This window comes from Pongo pygmaeus, chromosome 6 (assembly GCF_028885625.2).
Source record: "Pongo pygmaeus isolate AG05252 chromosome 6, NHGRI_mPonPyg2-v2.0_pri, whole genome shotgun sequence".
NCBI classification, from domain to species: domain Eukaryota; kingdom Metazoa; phylum Chordata; class Mammalia; order Primates; family Hominidae; genus Pongo; species Pongo pygmaeus.
In genome coordinates, this window is record NC_072379.2 from 56,144,697 (window position 1) to 56,160,271 (window position 15,575).

At 48.6% G+C, this 15,575-nt stretch overlaps 2 protein-coding genes across 12 annotated transcripts in view; both read left to right on the plus strand.

Annotated features, from left to right (window-relative positions):
- Positions 1-15,575, plus strand: part of NOD1 (nucleotide binding oligomerization domain containing 1) — a 49,603-nt gene that overhangs the window by 14,668 nt on the left and 19,360 nt on the right. For 8 of the 11 annotated variants that reach the window (XR_008503589.2, XR_010126894.1, XM_054494642.2 and 5 more), the window contains 4 exons: positions 5,522-5,610; positions 7,715-8,036; positions 9,455-9,629; positions 11,743-13,567. Coding sequence is in view for 9 of the 11 variants with exons in the window: in XM_054494642.2 (XP_054350617.1) it covers positions 7,836-8,036; positions 9,455-9,629; positions 11,743-13,567 (2,201 nt within the window). In the remaining 2 variants the exon portion in view is untranslated. Of the gene's footprint in view, positions 1-4,152; positions 4,297-5,521; positions 5,611-7,714; positions 8,037-9,454; positions 9,630-11,742; positions 13,568-15,575 lie in introns of all 11 variants that reach the window. The other 3 variants (XM_054494646.2, XM_054494641.2, XM_054494649.2) reach the window with 2 other exon arrangements.
- Positions 4,581-5,513, plus strand: LOC129040298 (multifunctional methyltransferase subunit TRM112-like protein). Its single transcript, XM_054494652.2, has one exon. It carries the CDS (start codon positions 4,777-4,779, stop codon positions 5,182-5,184), a length of 408 nt encoding a protein of 135 aa, XP_054350627.1. The 5' UTR covers positions 4,581-4,776; the 3' UTR covers positions 5,185-5,513.

The window sequence follows — 15,575 nt, forward strand, 5'->3', positions numbered from 1 at the left end:
AGGGAGACCATTTGCCATTATCTTTGAGCCTCTCTTTGGCACGTGGAATTTCTCAGATGCAGAGCTTTAAAGCAGCAGAGTGGCAGGTGAGTTCTTACCCTTCTTTATAAAAGAAAAACCAGGGAAAGCAAAGCATTCTGCTTTCTAGAAGCCAAGTCATCCAGAAGCCAGCTTCTGCAGCTCCAAAGAGGGCCTTAGCAGTTACAAAGAAACACAAGATAATGGTAAGAGTACAACAAAAACATGGTGTGATGCCAAACATGCAAAAAGTCAGTGTAGGCGCAAATGCACGCAGAGAAAAGCTGAAAGGAAGTGCTCCAAAATGAGAATAGTGGTTATTGCATGTGGATAATAGGGAACTTAATTTACTCCTCTAATTTTTTTTTTGTTTTGCATTTCCCAAGTTTTCTACAGTGAGCAGGTATTGTTTTATACTTACAGAAAAAGTTATTAAAACATAGAAAGGAACATGTGGAGAACATCTTTATAAAATGTTTTTTTTTAAATCTTAGCATCTCAGTTATAAGAAATGCACATCTCCGCTCAAGGTCCCCTGGGACAGTGCAAGGAAAGAAAGAAGCCTGGGGTGAAAGTGACACTGAGTGTGTGTATATCTGTGGTTTCTCTGGGGCCACCCCATGATTCAGGGACAGAGTACTGGTTGCTCTCCAGGAGGTGAGACTCCTTTCTAGGTCAATCATTTCCTGATGGGTCGTGGTGACCTTAGGAGATATTAATATAATATAGTTCAGTTAGTACCCATTTCTGTTTCCCAGCTTATTAACACTTCCTGTTGCTCATCATTTTTGTTTTTGTCTTGGGATCATTTTTTTTTCTACCTGAAAAACTCTATTTAGTGTTTATTTTAGTGCAGATACGGTAGCAACAAAGTCTCAGTTTTTACCTGGAAAAACTTTATTTTGCCTTTCCTTAAAAGAAAATCAATCTCATGGAAGTGTAATTTCATACAATAACATTCACAGATTTCAAGCATATGGGTTGCTGTCTTTTGACAAGTTGTATGTATCTATATGTATATTCATATATACATACACACACATATGTGACTGTATACAAGGGAGAGAGCAAGCAAGCAATCAAGACACAGAACATTTCTATCTCCCCAGAAATTTTCCTTATTCCTCTTTGCAGTCAATTTCTCCCCCCACTCCCATCTGCCCCCTGCCTCAGGAAACCATTGATCTGATTTCTAGATCAGATTTTCAGAATCATATGCATGAAATCTTTTTTTTTGAGATGGAGTCTCACTCTGTCACCCAGGCTGGAGTGCAATGGCACGATCTTGGCTCACTGCAATCTCTGCCTCCCGGATTCAACCAATTCTCCTGCCTCAGCCTCCCTAGTAGCTGGGATTACAGGTGTACGCCACCATGCCCTGCTAATTTTTGTATTTTTCATGGAGACAGGGTTTCGCAATGTTGGCCAGGCTGGTCTCGAACTCCTGGCCTCAAGTGATCCACCTGCCTTGGCCTCCCAAAGTGCTAGGATTACAAGTGTGAGCCACTGCACCCAGCCCTATGTACTCTTTTGAGTCTGGCTTCTCTCACTCAGTGTAGTACCTGTGACACTCATTCATGATGTATTCTTGTTTCATTGGCATTTATTGTTGAATTGTGTTCTACTGTATGAATATGCTATACTTTGTCAATCCATTCACCAGCAGTTGTCCTCTGTGTGAGCCACAAGTTATTCTATTATAGCCAGGACTGGAAGTCCCTTGTTTAAAAAGAAAAAACAGCAAAAAAAAAAAAACCCCGTCAGAACCCCTGATTCTTTTCAAAAGGCGGGTTTCTAGAAGGGGAAGTTACTAAATAGAAAGTTTTCAGAGTCTGTTGACACATACTGTGTCAAAGGACTTTCCAGAGACTTCCACAGATTTACATTTCCACCAGTGGTATAGGAGAGTCCTGACTCACCAAACATCAACAGCGTTTTTGTATCTTACTCTCTGATCTCTGCAAGGATGCAAAGCTGCAAAATTGTATGCAGCAGTGAAGGGAATTTTACATTGAGTATAAACCAGTGGGTCCAGTATGTATTTTCTTCCTGAGTTTGCAGAATTTTCAGTGACCTCATGTCTTTAACCTCTGTCTCACTGAGTTGCCGATGAAACTGATCTGAAAAGCCAATTAAGATCATTCCTGGCCAGGCGCGGTGGCTCACATCTGTAATCCCAGCACTTTGGGAGGCTAAGGCGGGTGGATCACAAGGTCAGGAGATCAAGACCATCCTGGCTAACACGGTGAAACCTCGTCCCTACTAAAAATACAAAAAATTAGCCGGGCATAGTGGCGGGTTCCTGTAGTCCCAGCCACTTGGGAGGCTGAGGCAGGAGAATGGTGTGAACCCGGGAGGCGGAGCTTGCAGTGGGCCAAGATCGTGCCACTGCACTCCCGCCTGGGTGACAGAGCGAGACTCCGTCTCAACAACAACAACAACAACAAAAAAGATCATTCCTAGCATCAGTATTTCAAATGGAAGGGCAGCAGGCAGGAACTCTGATGTCTCACCACCCTAGCTGTTAGTGATTGCCCTGGAGTGGCACTGTCCACTTGAGTAGCCCCTGGCCGCATGAGGCTCTTGAACACTGGAAATGTGGTTGATCCAAATTGAGATGTGCAATTAATACACATGCCAGGTTTCCAGGCCTTAGTATGAAGAAAAAGAATGTAAACTATCTCATTAATAATTTTTTTGTTGATTGGCTGGGTGCAGTAGCTCACACCTGTAATCCCAGCACTTTGGGAGGCTGAGGTGGGAGGATCACTTGAGGCCAGGAGTTCAAGACCAGCCTGGGCAATATGATGAAACCCTGTCTCTACTAAAAATACAAAAATTAGCCAGGTGTGGGGGTGTGCACTTGTAATCCCAGCTACTTAGGAGGCTGAGGCAGGAGAATTGCTTGAACCTGGGAGGCGGCGGCTGCAGTGAGCCGAGATTGCGCCACTGCACTCCAGCCAGGGCGACACAGTGAGACTTCATCTCAAAAATAATAATAACAATAAATTTTGTATGGATGACATACTGAAATATTTTGAGTGTATTAGAATTAAAATATATCAGTGAAATTAATTTCACCTGTCCATTTTTACTTTTATTAGTGTGGCTACTAGAAAGTTTTAAATTACTAGGAAAGCTGTGTCATATTTCAATTCAACAGAGCTGCTCTGTGGTCTCCTTTTTCCCTTTGAAGATCCGCCATCCTGCAATCCCTGCTTCCTTTTCGCCAGAACAGCTTCCCTGAATCTTCTCCTGGAGGCTCTGCAGATCTTTTCTTTAGTTTGGAAGATCACACTGCAGGATGGGACTTGGGCACTGGTTTCTGTGAGGAGCCCAGAGTGGTGAATTGCCCCTGGGATTCCCTTACCCTGAGAACTAACCCTCTCTGAGGGCAGAAAGCTAGAAAGGAGTTGGGAGGAAATGCCTGTGCAAGCCCCAGCTCCCTTTGGGGCTCCCTCGCTGCCCACAGGCTCTACCCCCACCTGCCTTTGCCTCAGGAGATGGCTTTTGGTGGTGGACTCACCCTCCTCCAATCTCCTCTGCTTCATTTTTCCACTTGGTGATCTATCTTTTGTTCCGTGGTGCGTCCTGTTTTCTGGCTGCCTCCATTAGCTTGGTTTTTTCCTTTGGGTATCCCTGGAGCTGCCTTACCAGGATCTCCAACTTCAGTCCCCATTGGTCTGCACCACTGGCCTGGGAAAGCCCCACCCAGGAGAGCAGACCCAGCTCCCAGATATCTGGCCCTGGCCCAATCTCGGTCCTCTCTTTGCCTGGAAGAGAGGACCAGACCCTCTTCATCAACTGGACCCACCCTTTACCAAGTAAAGAAAGGAAAGGATCGCCCCCCAGGGCCAGCAGATCTCTGGCTGTCTGGCGTTTCTGGTAATAAGTGCCCATGAACTTTGAATTGATCTCCAGTCTCCCATGGTATGGTTTTGGTCTACCCTTAGATTCTGTTTACCAAGGCAGAGTTCAGTTCCTCTGCTTTCCCTTCCAACATCCATACCTTGTTAATTTCTTGCTGAATTGAGCTAACTCTGCACACCTGATTAAATCTTCAGCCAGGGCTCTGGACATTATAAAGCAGCCTCCTTGCCAGATGGCTGTCATATAATATATTGCTTTATTTAGGTGATGGTAAGTCAGGAGACTTTCCTTCAGTTTCTGCCTTTGATAGCAAGAGAGGGAGATGTCTGTGGCGGCGATTACAGAAAACATCCGGGAAGACAAGTCGCTGTTTTTATGGGAATTGCAGGCTTGGAAGAGACAGAAGCAGTGAGTAAAAGGGGCCCCTCGTGGTAGGCGGGTAAGGAGGGATGAAGAAAGTTGTGCAACACCCCTTCCCAGCTTTCTAAAGAATGGAGCATGGCATTGAAAAATGCTAAATCACAAAGTGAGAAGTGACTTCTTTCCAGTTTTCTCTCAGCCTTGTGATGATCTTAAAGAGAAAGTCTCAATTCTGTGCTACTGTGTCTTTAACATCTCTCAAATGCTTCCGAGAGAAAACAGGCCCCAACCCTGGAGCCTTTCCAGGCAGCAGGACTAGCTGGAATACAGTAACATTGTTGTATTTCTGGTGAATTAATTTTTGTATTACTTTCTATGTATTGCAAAGGATTTTTTTTCCTGTTTCTAATGGTGACATAACATTCCTTTAAAATTATTAGAGTTTTCAAAACGCAATTGAAAGCAAAAAGTTAAGCAAATAAAGTACAGGTGTGACTCAATTATGGCAAGAACAACAAAAAAGTGACTATGGTGGGGATGTTGAGCTTGTGCGGCGACATGAAACTGCTCACCCACAATTTGCTGAGCTCGCATGTGCGGGGGGTGGGGTCCCGTGGCTTCCCCCTGCGCCTCCAGGCCACCGAGGTCCGTATCTGCCCCGTGGAATTCAACCCCAACTTCGTGGCGTGTATGATACCTAAAGTGGAGTGGTCGGCGTTCCTGGAGGCAGCCGATAACTTGCGCCTGATCCAGGTGCCTAAAGGGCCGGTTGAGGGATATGAGGAGAATGAGGAATTTCTGAGAACCATGCACCACCTGCTGCTGGAGGTGGAAGTGATAGAGGGCACCCTGCAGTGCCCAGAATCTGGATGTATGTTCCCCATCAGCCGCGGGATCCCCAACATGCTGCTGAGTGAAGAGGAGACTGAGAGTTGATTGTGTCAGGCGCCAGTTTTTCTTGTTATGACTGTGTGTATTTTTGTTGATCTATACCCTGTTTCCGAATTCTGCCGTGTGTATCCCCAACCCTTGACCCAATGACACCAAACACACAGTGTTATTGAGCTCGATATTATATATTTTTTTCTCATTAAAGGTTCAAAACCAAAAAAAAAAAAAAAGAAAAAAGAAAACACTGTCCTAAAAGAAGAAGGTACAGAGAGTAGTCTGATACCCGGGAGTACTAGATTTTAAAATTATTCTCTTGCCAATTTTATTCATTCATTCACCATGTGCCACAATAATTGTTTTAAGTCTTTCTTTGATTTTGCAGATTCCAGAAAGAAATTGGAAATTGAAGATTTAAAGAATGTTGTTTTAAAATATTCTAACTTGAAAGAATGATGCCAGAAACTTAAAAAGGTATTGTTAACTGCTAATTTAATATTGTCAACTGGTATGCTTTAAATGAACCGATTTTCTAAAGCTGAGGATCCTAAAGTGGGTCATAGAATTGACTGCCATGGAAAATAGCCGGGCACGGTGGCTCACACCTGTAATCCCAGCACTTTGGGAGGCCGAGGTCGGCAGATCACTTGAGGTCAGGAGTTCAAGACCAGCTTGGCCAACATGATGAAACCCTGTCTCTACTAAAAATACAAAAATTAGCTGGGTGTGGTGGCACATGCCTGTAGTTCTAGCTACTCGGGTGGCTGATGCAGGAGAATTGCTTGAGCTCGGGAGGCAGATGTTGCAGTGAGCCGAGATGGTGCCACTGCACTCCAGCCTGAGCCACACAGTGGGGCTCTGTCAAAAAAAAAAAAAAGAAAAGAAAAGGCTGGATTAGCATTTAATAACTTTTATTGGAACAATAATATTTTCATCCCTTTAAATTTTTTTGGTGAGGATCTCTTGCCCTTCTGTTGCTGATAATTTTAAATTGTACTCTTTCCTGCTCTATCATTTGGGTTCTAAAAAGAAAGCTATCGTGTGGGGTCTGGCATTTGATAGGTTAAAAAAAGAAAACATGGAAGCGTGTCAAAGAGCAGGAGACTCATGTGCCACTTGGTGGAAAAAAATTGAGAACTACTGGACCTGAATGTTAACAGATGTGGCTTGTGAAACGTATTAATGATGTGGATAGTGTTAAAAGATCTATGAGCTTTTTTTTGAACTACAAAAAAACCTTTTTTTTACTCTCTCTGAAATGCATGGGTTTTCCTGCTTAGACAAACGACAAAGTGGCCAATTCCAGGCCTTTCCACTTCCAAGATCATTTTACACACGCAAGTGTTCCTGGACAAGAAGAGGCTGAAGGATCTTCTGTGGGATTTTTTTTTTTAATTATTATTTTTTGCTGTTATTGTTACAAGGAAGGTAGTGAGTGCAATTTTGGGATAACTCAGATGAACCCAAGTGTTTTTTAATGCCCAAATAAAATAGCTTGGGTCCCTGTTCCTACCCAGACAAGAAACTCAGCACTTGCACCAGGTTTTCAAGGGTTTCCAGAGAGATACCTCTCTTGGGAATCTAATGCCAGGAACTCTGTGCCGGCTCTCCTTCTTCCTCTTGCACCTCTGCCTTCCCTCTGTCCTGCTTCATACCACATGGGGCCATTGCTTCTCCCTCCTTCCCCAGGGTGCTTGTGTATAACAGACTTTGCTGAAGGTCAAGGACACGGGGGAAGAGGTTATAGCACAACCCAAAATGGGCAACAGTGACTGAGACATCACTGACCCCAGGTTCCTTGGCTCTGGCTACCACAGGAGACTTCATGCTGCTGTCTCTCTCCTCAGGCTATTTTGTGCTGAGACCGTCTCCCACCAAACCCCACAGGTCTTTCTTTCCCAGTTCTGGGCCTGTTCCCTGCTTGGGGAATGCAGGAACCTCCAAGCCCTGTTAACTTTATTATGTAAAATAAACACCTTTCCATCTCTATCCCAGTCTAGGATCAAAGCACACTTTTGCTTTATAGTAATAATAAAGAAGTTTTGATTTAAAAATAAAAAAGAGTTGGCTATCTCTGGTCACCTACCCTAGTGATGTAACCCTCAAGTGCAAGCAATTAAATTATGATTTTTTTTTCTTTAATGCATCTAAGATAAAAGTTTTTTTAGAGACAGGGCCTTGCTCTGTCACCCAGGCTGGAGTGCAGTGGTGTGATCATAGCTCACTGCAGCCTTGAACTCTTGTGCTCATGTGATCCTCCTGCCTTAGCCTCCCCAATAGCTGGGACTACAGGTGTGCGCCACCATGCCTGGCTAATTTTTTTTATTTTTTGTAGAGATGGGCGTCTCACTATGTTGCACAGGCTGGTCTGAAACTACTGGCCTTACTTCAAGCTATCTACCCATCTCAGCCTCCCAAAGTGCTGGGATTACAGTCATGAGCCAACTTGCCTGGCCAGATAAAGGTCTTAAGCATGGCTCCTTCCTGCTCTAGGTAGAGAAACCCCAGGACCAGTGGGAGGTGGGGTGGGCTCTTTCTGTAGCTTTTGCTTTGCTGATGATGTCATTGGTCTCTTCAGGGGCTGTGCAGAGTAGCAGGGGCCCTGGAGGGCGGGGCCTGAATCCTGATTGCCCTTCTGCTGGGAGGACACACGCAGCCAAAGATGAATTTGGGAAAAGTAGCCGCTTGCTACTTTAACTATGGAAGAGCGGGGCCACATTGAGATGGAAATAATCCCATCAGAGTCTCACCCCCACATTCAATTACTGAAAAGCAATCGGGAACTTCTGGTCACTCACATCCGCAACACTCAGTGTCTGGTGGACAACTTGCTGAAGAATGACTACTTCTCGGCCGAAGATGCGGAGATTGTGTGTGCCTGCCCCACCCAGCCCGACAAGGTGCCCCGGGGACAGGGATAGGCATGGGCATTGTGAGGACCCCGGGAGCTGGAAGAGGCCTCTCCCTGCTGATCTGAGTGAAGAGTGTGGGAGTTTAGTCCAGCGGGCAGGGCTGCACTTTGGTGTACTAATAGCACACAAATTCCTAGGTTAGCAGGTTGCACAATTAGGTATTTCACTTCTGTGTTTGTGTCTGGAGCAAATCCTGACATCTCAGTTCTCATCGCTGTGTGTATTGGTTCCCAGACACTTCATTTTTAGATCCTCTTTAAATTAGGAGGGAAAAAGAACATAAGCATAAAAGCATCCCCAGCAGCGATGTTCATTTAGTGCCTCTGAAGGCTGGAGGGCTGCTGGTTGCTGGGTGAGACTCGGAGGGGAACCGCCTCAGGGTCAGGAATGATGACATCCCACAGTGGGTCCACAGTGAAGAATCTTCCCCGCTCCACTGTGGGACGCTTGAACAGCCCTTACTTTCACTTAAGCTTTGCGTTATCTCCTGAAAAATAAAATGGAGACCACAAATTCCTTCTTGGTTAGAGGAATGACACAACCCGTTTATGACATTACCCCGCTGGGACTCAGAAGAGACCAGGACGGTTTCTGCGGGAAGAAGTAGCACACTTGTATGCTTTGTTCTCTTCTCTTGATTTATTTTCCTGCATTTTTAACAAGAAAAAAAACGTTTTTAATGTATGGCCTGTCACCCTCCTACTGTGTGGCCCAGGTGCCCACCTCATTATGCCCAAGGGGTGCTTCTCCCCTCTCCACTCTCATTCCTGCACAGCAGTTGTGTCAGGTTAAGAGGGACAAGGAGAACGCTGGGCACCGTGGCTCACGCCTGTAATCCCAGCACTTTGGGAGGCCGAGGCAGGCAGATCACCTGAGGTCAGGAGTTTGAGACCAGCCTGGCCAACATGGTGAAACCCCATCTCTAATAAAAATACAAAAATTAGTCAGGCATGGTGGTGGGTGCCTGTAATCCCAGCCACTTGGGAGGCTGAGGAAAGAGAATTCCTTGAACCTGGGAGGTAGAGGTTGCAGTGAGCCAAGATTGTGCCATTGCACTCCAGCACTCCAGCCTGGGTGACAGAGCAAGACTCTGTCTCAAAAAAAAAAAAAAAAAAAAGGGGGAAAAGGAGGTAGAGAATTCCATGGCTAGTTGTCTGTCCTTTTTATTTTTAGGCTCATGGAAGCCTCCTCCTTCCTTAGAGCTGGGTGGTTTTATTTCTTGCTCAGGAGGTCATTTCACAGATTTTCGGGCTCCAACATGTTGACTGTCACAGCAGCTGGGGGGATGGCATAGCTACCGGCTGTAGTAAGAACTCAGAGCCCTGCCCTGAGCCTGCCTGAGGGTCCTTACGGTAGGAGGATGCCCCTCACGCCAGCCCGTGCCCTCATGCTTGTGTCGCCTCCAGGTCCGCAAAATTCTGGACCTGGTACAGAGCAAGGGCGAGGAGGTGTCCGAGTTCTTCCTCTACTTGCTCCAGCAACTCGCAGATGCTTACGTGGACCTCAGGCCTTGGCTGCTGGAGATTGGCTTCTCCCCTTCCCTGCTCACTCAGAGCAAGGTCGTGGTCAACACTGACCCAGGTAGGAGTCAGCCCCAGCGAGATCGCAGGCACCAGTGCAAGCAGGGCCCTGGGGGGTTTCGTAATGGCTGGGCCAGCCCTGAGTGCCACCTCGGGAAGCCGGCCCAGGTGCTATTTTGATTTTAGAAAGGAACAGCTGAACCCTGTTACCCAAGTGCAGCCCAGGTGGCTGCAATTGAACTGCCCACACCTCAATGGTCTGGTTTATAGAGGGGCCTTTGGAAGTGTGGGAATGTCCTCTGTTCTGACCCCTTGCTTTCTTCCTATTCTGACATATGTAGACATTTTAATGGTTGCACAAATTCAAGGTTGTATTTTTTTTCTTTTAAAAAAATCTTTAGCTGGGCATGGTAGCACACACCTGTAGTTACAGCTACTCGGGAGCTGAGGCAAGAGGACTGCTTGAGCTCCAGAGTCTAAGGCTGCAGTGAGCTATGATTGTGCCCCTACACTCCAGCCTGGGTGACAGAGTGAGACCCTGTCTCTAAAAAAGGGAAGAAAAAAATTAAAAAAAGCCTTGCCAGGTTTGATTCTAGGCAAAGTATTCTGTCACCATTGAGTGCCAGTCCTTATTTCCAAACTAATGGGAGACCCCATTAGTTAATTGATTAGTTCAATAAGTATTTTTTGCTGTATCTACCACATGCCAAGACCCTACCCTGTGCTGGATGTCAGGGAGACAGTGGTGAGCAGACACAGATAGGGTTCCTGCCCTCAGGGAGCTTCAAGTTTGCTGGAAAAGACCACCAGTCAGCAATCTCAAAAATGTGTCCTTCCAAGTGACAGTCAGGACAGCGGCAGTCCAAGGCATGTGAGAACATATCATTAGGGCCAGGATCTGCTCTGGGGCAGGAGTCTTCTTTCCCTGCTTTTGAACTCTCCACTTTGAGACACCTGTTGGTAACATACCAGCACCAAGGACCTAAATCCTGCCTTTTAAAGAATCCAATATGTTGTTGGAAACAGAAGCACAAGACAGGTGTGTGCTTAGGGGAAACAAGGCCAGCCGGCAGAGTATCAGTGCTAGGCTCCGGCTTCCACAGCCCCTGCAGGTGCCTGCCAGCCACTGCTGGCTTCTGACTCTGTCTGCTCCTTCCTGTCTCCCCTTGTTTCCTTCCCCCATGAAAAAAAAGAAGGAAAGTATTCCCATGAGGAATCATTCTTTCAAAAGACTTATCTGTTGGTTCCGTTAGCCAGCTACTTTACTAGCTTTTAAAGTGTAATTCACTCTACAAGCAGTCTCACACAAAAGACTACATATTGTATGATCCTGTTTATATGAAATGTCCAGAAAAGGTAAATCTATAGACAAAGCAAATCAGTAGTTGTCTACGGCCCAGGGATTGGCTACAGATAGGCTCCAGAAAACTCTGGGAAGATGGTGGAGATGTTCTAGACCTGGACTGTGGTGAGGTTTGCACAACTTTGTAAACTTACTAAAAATTATTGACGAATATATAACACTCCCTAACACTTTGGGAGGCCAAGGTGGGCAGATCGCTTGAGCCCAGGAGTTTGAGACCAGCCTGGGCAACATGGCTAGACCCTGTCTCTACAAAAAACACAAAAATTAGTTGGGCTTGGTGGCATATGCCTGTGTCCCAGCTACTTGGGGGGCTGAGGTGGGAGGATTGCTTGAGCCTGGGAGTTTGAGACTGCATGATTGGGCCACTGCACCCTAGCCTGAGTGACAGAGCAGGACCCTATCTCTAACAACAAAAAAGCCGTGTTGGTGGAGGAGGGCCAGCGTGGCCATCTGGCCTGGCCCTCGAGTGCGAGGGGCTTCAGCGTTTAGCTGCAGTTCAGTGATGACACTGTGCAGAGGAATAAGGGTGTCCTGTCTCAGACACTGATCCCAGCTGAAGTCTGTCACCTTCTCTCTGGCAAATCTGAGGTCAAACAGAGAGATCGAAGCCTGGGGCCCTCAGGGTCAGGAACGCTGGCTCTGTGATGCTACCCAGGTCCTGCATCTGAGGAGTGGCTGCGCTGGCCTCAGGGTCTAGGTTGTGAATTTTGTTTACCCACTCGCCTCTCCTCTTTGAGACCTCCCTGTTTGATGCTGTTTCTGCCTCTCTCCTCACCCTGCTGCTGCACCCTGCCACCCCTCCCTCCAGTGAGCAGGTACACCCAGCAGCTGCGACACCATCTGGGCCGTGACTCCAAGTTCGTGCTGTGCTATGCCCAGAAGGAGGAGCTGCTGCTGGAGGAGATCTACATGGACACCATCATGGAGCTGGTTGGCTTCAGCAATGAGAGCCTGGGCAGCCTGGACAGCCTGGCCTGCCTCCTGGACCACACCACCGGCATCCTCAATGAGCAGGGTGAGACCATCTTCATCCTGGGCGATGCTGGGGTGGGCAAGTCCATGCTGCTGCAGCGGCTGCAGAGCCTCTGGGCCACGGGCTGGCTAGACGCAGGGGTCAAATTCTTCTTCCACTTTCGCTGCCGCATGTTCAGCTGCTTCAAGGAAAGTGACAGGCTGTGTCTGCAGGACCTGCTCTTCAAGCACTACTGCTACCCAGAGCGGGACCCCGAGGAGGTGTTTGCCTTCCTGCTGCGCTTCCCCCATGTGGCCCTCTTCACCTTCGACGGCCTGGACGAGCTGCACTCGGACTTGGACCTGAGCCGTGTGCCTGACAGCTCCTGCCCCTGGGAGCCTGCCCACCCCCTGGTCTTGCTGGCCAACCTGCTCAGTGGGAAGCTGCTCAAGGGGGCTAGCAAGCTGCTCACGGCCCGCACGGGCGTCGAGGTCCCACGCCAGTTCCTGCGGAAGAAGGTGCTTCTCCGGGGCTTCTCCCCTAGCCACCTGCGCGCCTATGCCAGGAGGATGTTCCCCCAGCGGGCTCTGCAGGACCGCCTGCTGAGCCAGCTGGAGGCCAACCCCAATCTGTGCAGCCTGTGCTCTGTGCCCCTCTTCTGCTGGATCATCTTCCGGTGTTTCCAGCACTTCCGTGCTGCCTTTGAAGGCTCACCACAGCTGCCCGACTGCACAATGACCCTGACGGACGTCTTCCTCCTGGTCACTGAGGTCCATCTGAACAGGATGCAGCCCAGCAGCCTGGTGCAGCGGAACACACGCAGCCCAGTGGAGACCCTCCGCGCCGGCCGGGACACTCTGTGCTCGCTGGGGCAGGTGGCCCACTGGGGCATGGAGAAGAGCCTCTTTGTCTTCACCCAGGAGGAGGTGCAGGCCTCCGGGCTGCAGGAGAGAGACATGCAGCTGGGCTTCCTGCGGGCTTTGCCGGAGCTGGGCTCCGGGGGTGACCAGCAGTCCTATGAGTTTTTCCACCTCACCCTCCAGGCCTTCTTTACAGCCTTTTTCCTCGTGCTGGACGACAGGGTGGGCACTCAGGAGCTGCTCAGGTTCTTCCAGGAGTGGATGCCCCCTGGGGGGGCAGCGACCGCGTCCTGTTATCCTCCCTTCCTCCCGTTCCAGTGCCTGCGGGGCAGCGGTCTGGCGCGGGAAGACCTCTTCAAGAACAAGGATCACTTCCAGTTCACCAACCTCTTCTTGTGCGGGCTGTTGTCCAAAGCCAAACAGAAACTCCTGCGGCACCTAGTGCCCGCGGCAGCCCTGAGGAGGAAGCGCAAGGCCCTGTGGGCACACCTGTTTTCCAGCCTGCGGGGCTACCTGAAGAGCCTGCCCCGCGTTCAGGTCGAAAGCTTCAACCAGGTGCAGGCCATGCCCACGTTCATCTGGATGCTGCGCTGCATCTACGAGACACAGAGCCAGAAGGTGGGGCAGCTGGCGGCCAGGGGCTTCTGCGCTAACTACCTCAAGCTGACCTACTGCAACGCCTGCTCGGCCGACTGCAGCGCCCTCTCCTTCGTCTTGCATCACTTCCCCAAGCGGCTGGCCCTGGACCTAGACAACAACAATCTCAACGACTATGGCGTGCGGGAGCTGCGGCCCTGCTTCAGCCGCCTCACTGTTCTCAGGTGAGGCTGCCAGGCAAGGGAAGCAGCAGGTGGGCCGGGTGGGCCAGGCTCGGGGGGCACAAGGATTGGCATCATGGACCAGGATCCCCCAGGACTCATGACCATGGCCCTTGGAATGTCCAGACCTTTTCTCTCTCAGCAGGGCAGAGGGCAGGGTGCAAAGCTTCCAGGCAGGTGGACCTGGATCAGCCACAGCTGGGTGCCCTTGAACAAAGTGCTTAACTCTCAGAGCCTCCATGCCCTCATCTGGAAAAAGAAGATGCTCATAATCCTATCAATTATGGCCACAAGGACCAATGTTAATTGAGAATGGGTGAAGTGCATTACAAATATTACCTAATGGAATGCTCTTTACAACCCTATAACTTAGGTACTGTTATTGTCTCTATTTTGGCAGATAAGGAAGTGGAGGCACAGAGAAATTAATCGCTTGCTTTAGGTCACACAACTCAGACATAGTAGTGCCAGAATGCATAAAGAACCTTCCTTTTAAGATTAATGTAAGGCTCCGAGATAGCTCTCAAAAAGTTTCTGGAATATGGGAGCTTTTATTACTGCAGAGAAAGCAGACCTTGTGCCAGTTGGCATTGGTGACTTTCTGTGATCAAAGCTAGCAGCCCTTCACACTGCTAGAGATCCCAGTTAAAATGCTGACTCGTGGTTGTTTTCCTGCTCCATAGTTTAGGGGAAACAGAGGCCAGTCTGTTTTCTTCTATTAGCATTTCCTATGTAAAGTAAACCTTGTAAATCTCTACAGAGGGTTAAATTTGCCATTACTTGACTCATGCGTTTCTAAAAAGCAGTAGAGATTTGGAACTGACTCCCAGTGCCTGTCACAGCAGTGTCAGAGTGTAAATAATTGCATGGGGACATGGGGTGCAGGGGGCCGAAGGCTGCCCTAGCCTGGGAATTGGAAAACCTGGAGTCTGTTCTCTGTACTGTCAGCCAGTGACTCTCCCTCTGTAGCCCCAGGCATTCTCACACTCAGTGCCACCCTCTGTCCATCTTTTTTTTTTTTCTGCCCCAGATGGAGTCCCGCTCTGTTGCCCAGGCTGGAGTGCAGTGGCGTGATCTCAGCTCACTGCAACCTCCGCCTCCTGGGTTCAAGCGATTCTCTTGCCTCAGCCTCTTGAGTAGCTGGGATTACAGGCACACACCACCATGTCCGGCTAAGTTTTTTGTATTTTTAGTAGGACAGGGTTTCCCCATGTTGGCCAGGCTGGTCTTGAAATCCTGACCTCAGGTGATCTGCCCGCCTCGGCCTTCCAAAATGTTGGGGTTACAGGCGTGAGCCGCCGCACCCAGCCCCTCTGTCCATCTTTTCAATGGGAAACTCCACACTAGTGTGGTGGCCCTGCCCTTCCTGCTGTCCCCAGGTGAAGCTTTCCTTCCCACCAGTGCAAGAAAAAACAGCTTGTAGGAAAGCAGAGGATATGGGTAACCACGGGAAGCACACTCAGTTCTCTGACTACATCAGTTAGGATTAGTTTTAGCTGACAGAGAAAACCCCAAATGTTGGTGACTTACAAGCTTATTTCTCTCATGTAAAAGTCTAGAGGTAGGTAGTTCAGGACTGGTATGGAGTCTCCATGACCCTCCGGAGCCCAGGCTCTCTTCTGCCTTCCTGTTCTGCCATCCTCACTACTTGGCTTTCCCATCTTGGCCCAAGAGGGCTGCTCAAACTCCAGCCATCTAGTCGACACTCTAGCTATCAGTAAGAAGGAAGGGCAAAGATTGAGGGCATGCCTCAATCTTTTAAGAACACTTCTTGGCTATTACTAATTATATTGCTGTTTAGATTTCAGAGCTTAATGGTATGGGCAGAACTTAGTCAGATGGGCCCAGCTAAAAGATGGGGGAATCTATTGCTAAGAAAGTGTAGATATTGGGAATGTCTAGTAGCCTGTGCTGTCTTGGGCTGGCCATGCCATGTACATACACACTATTTCCCAGCACCAAGCTGGGGACTCTGAGGGGAAGGGTCCAGAGTGTCTGACTTGATCATTTT

Coding starts and splice junctions, on each gene's coding strand:
- LOC129040298 (XM_054494652.2), top strand. CDS start 4,777: ATGGTGGGGATGTTGAGCTTGTGCGGCGACATGAAACTGCTCACCCAC.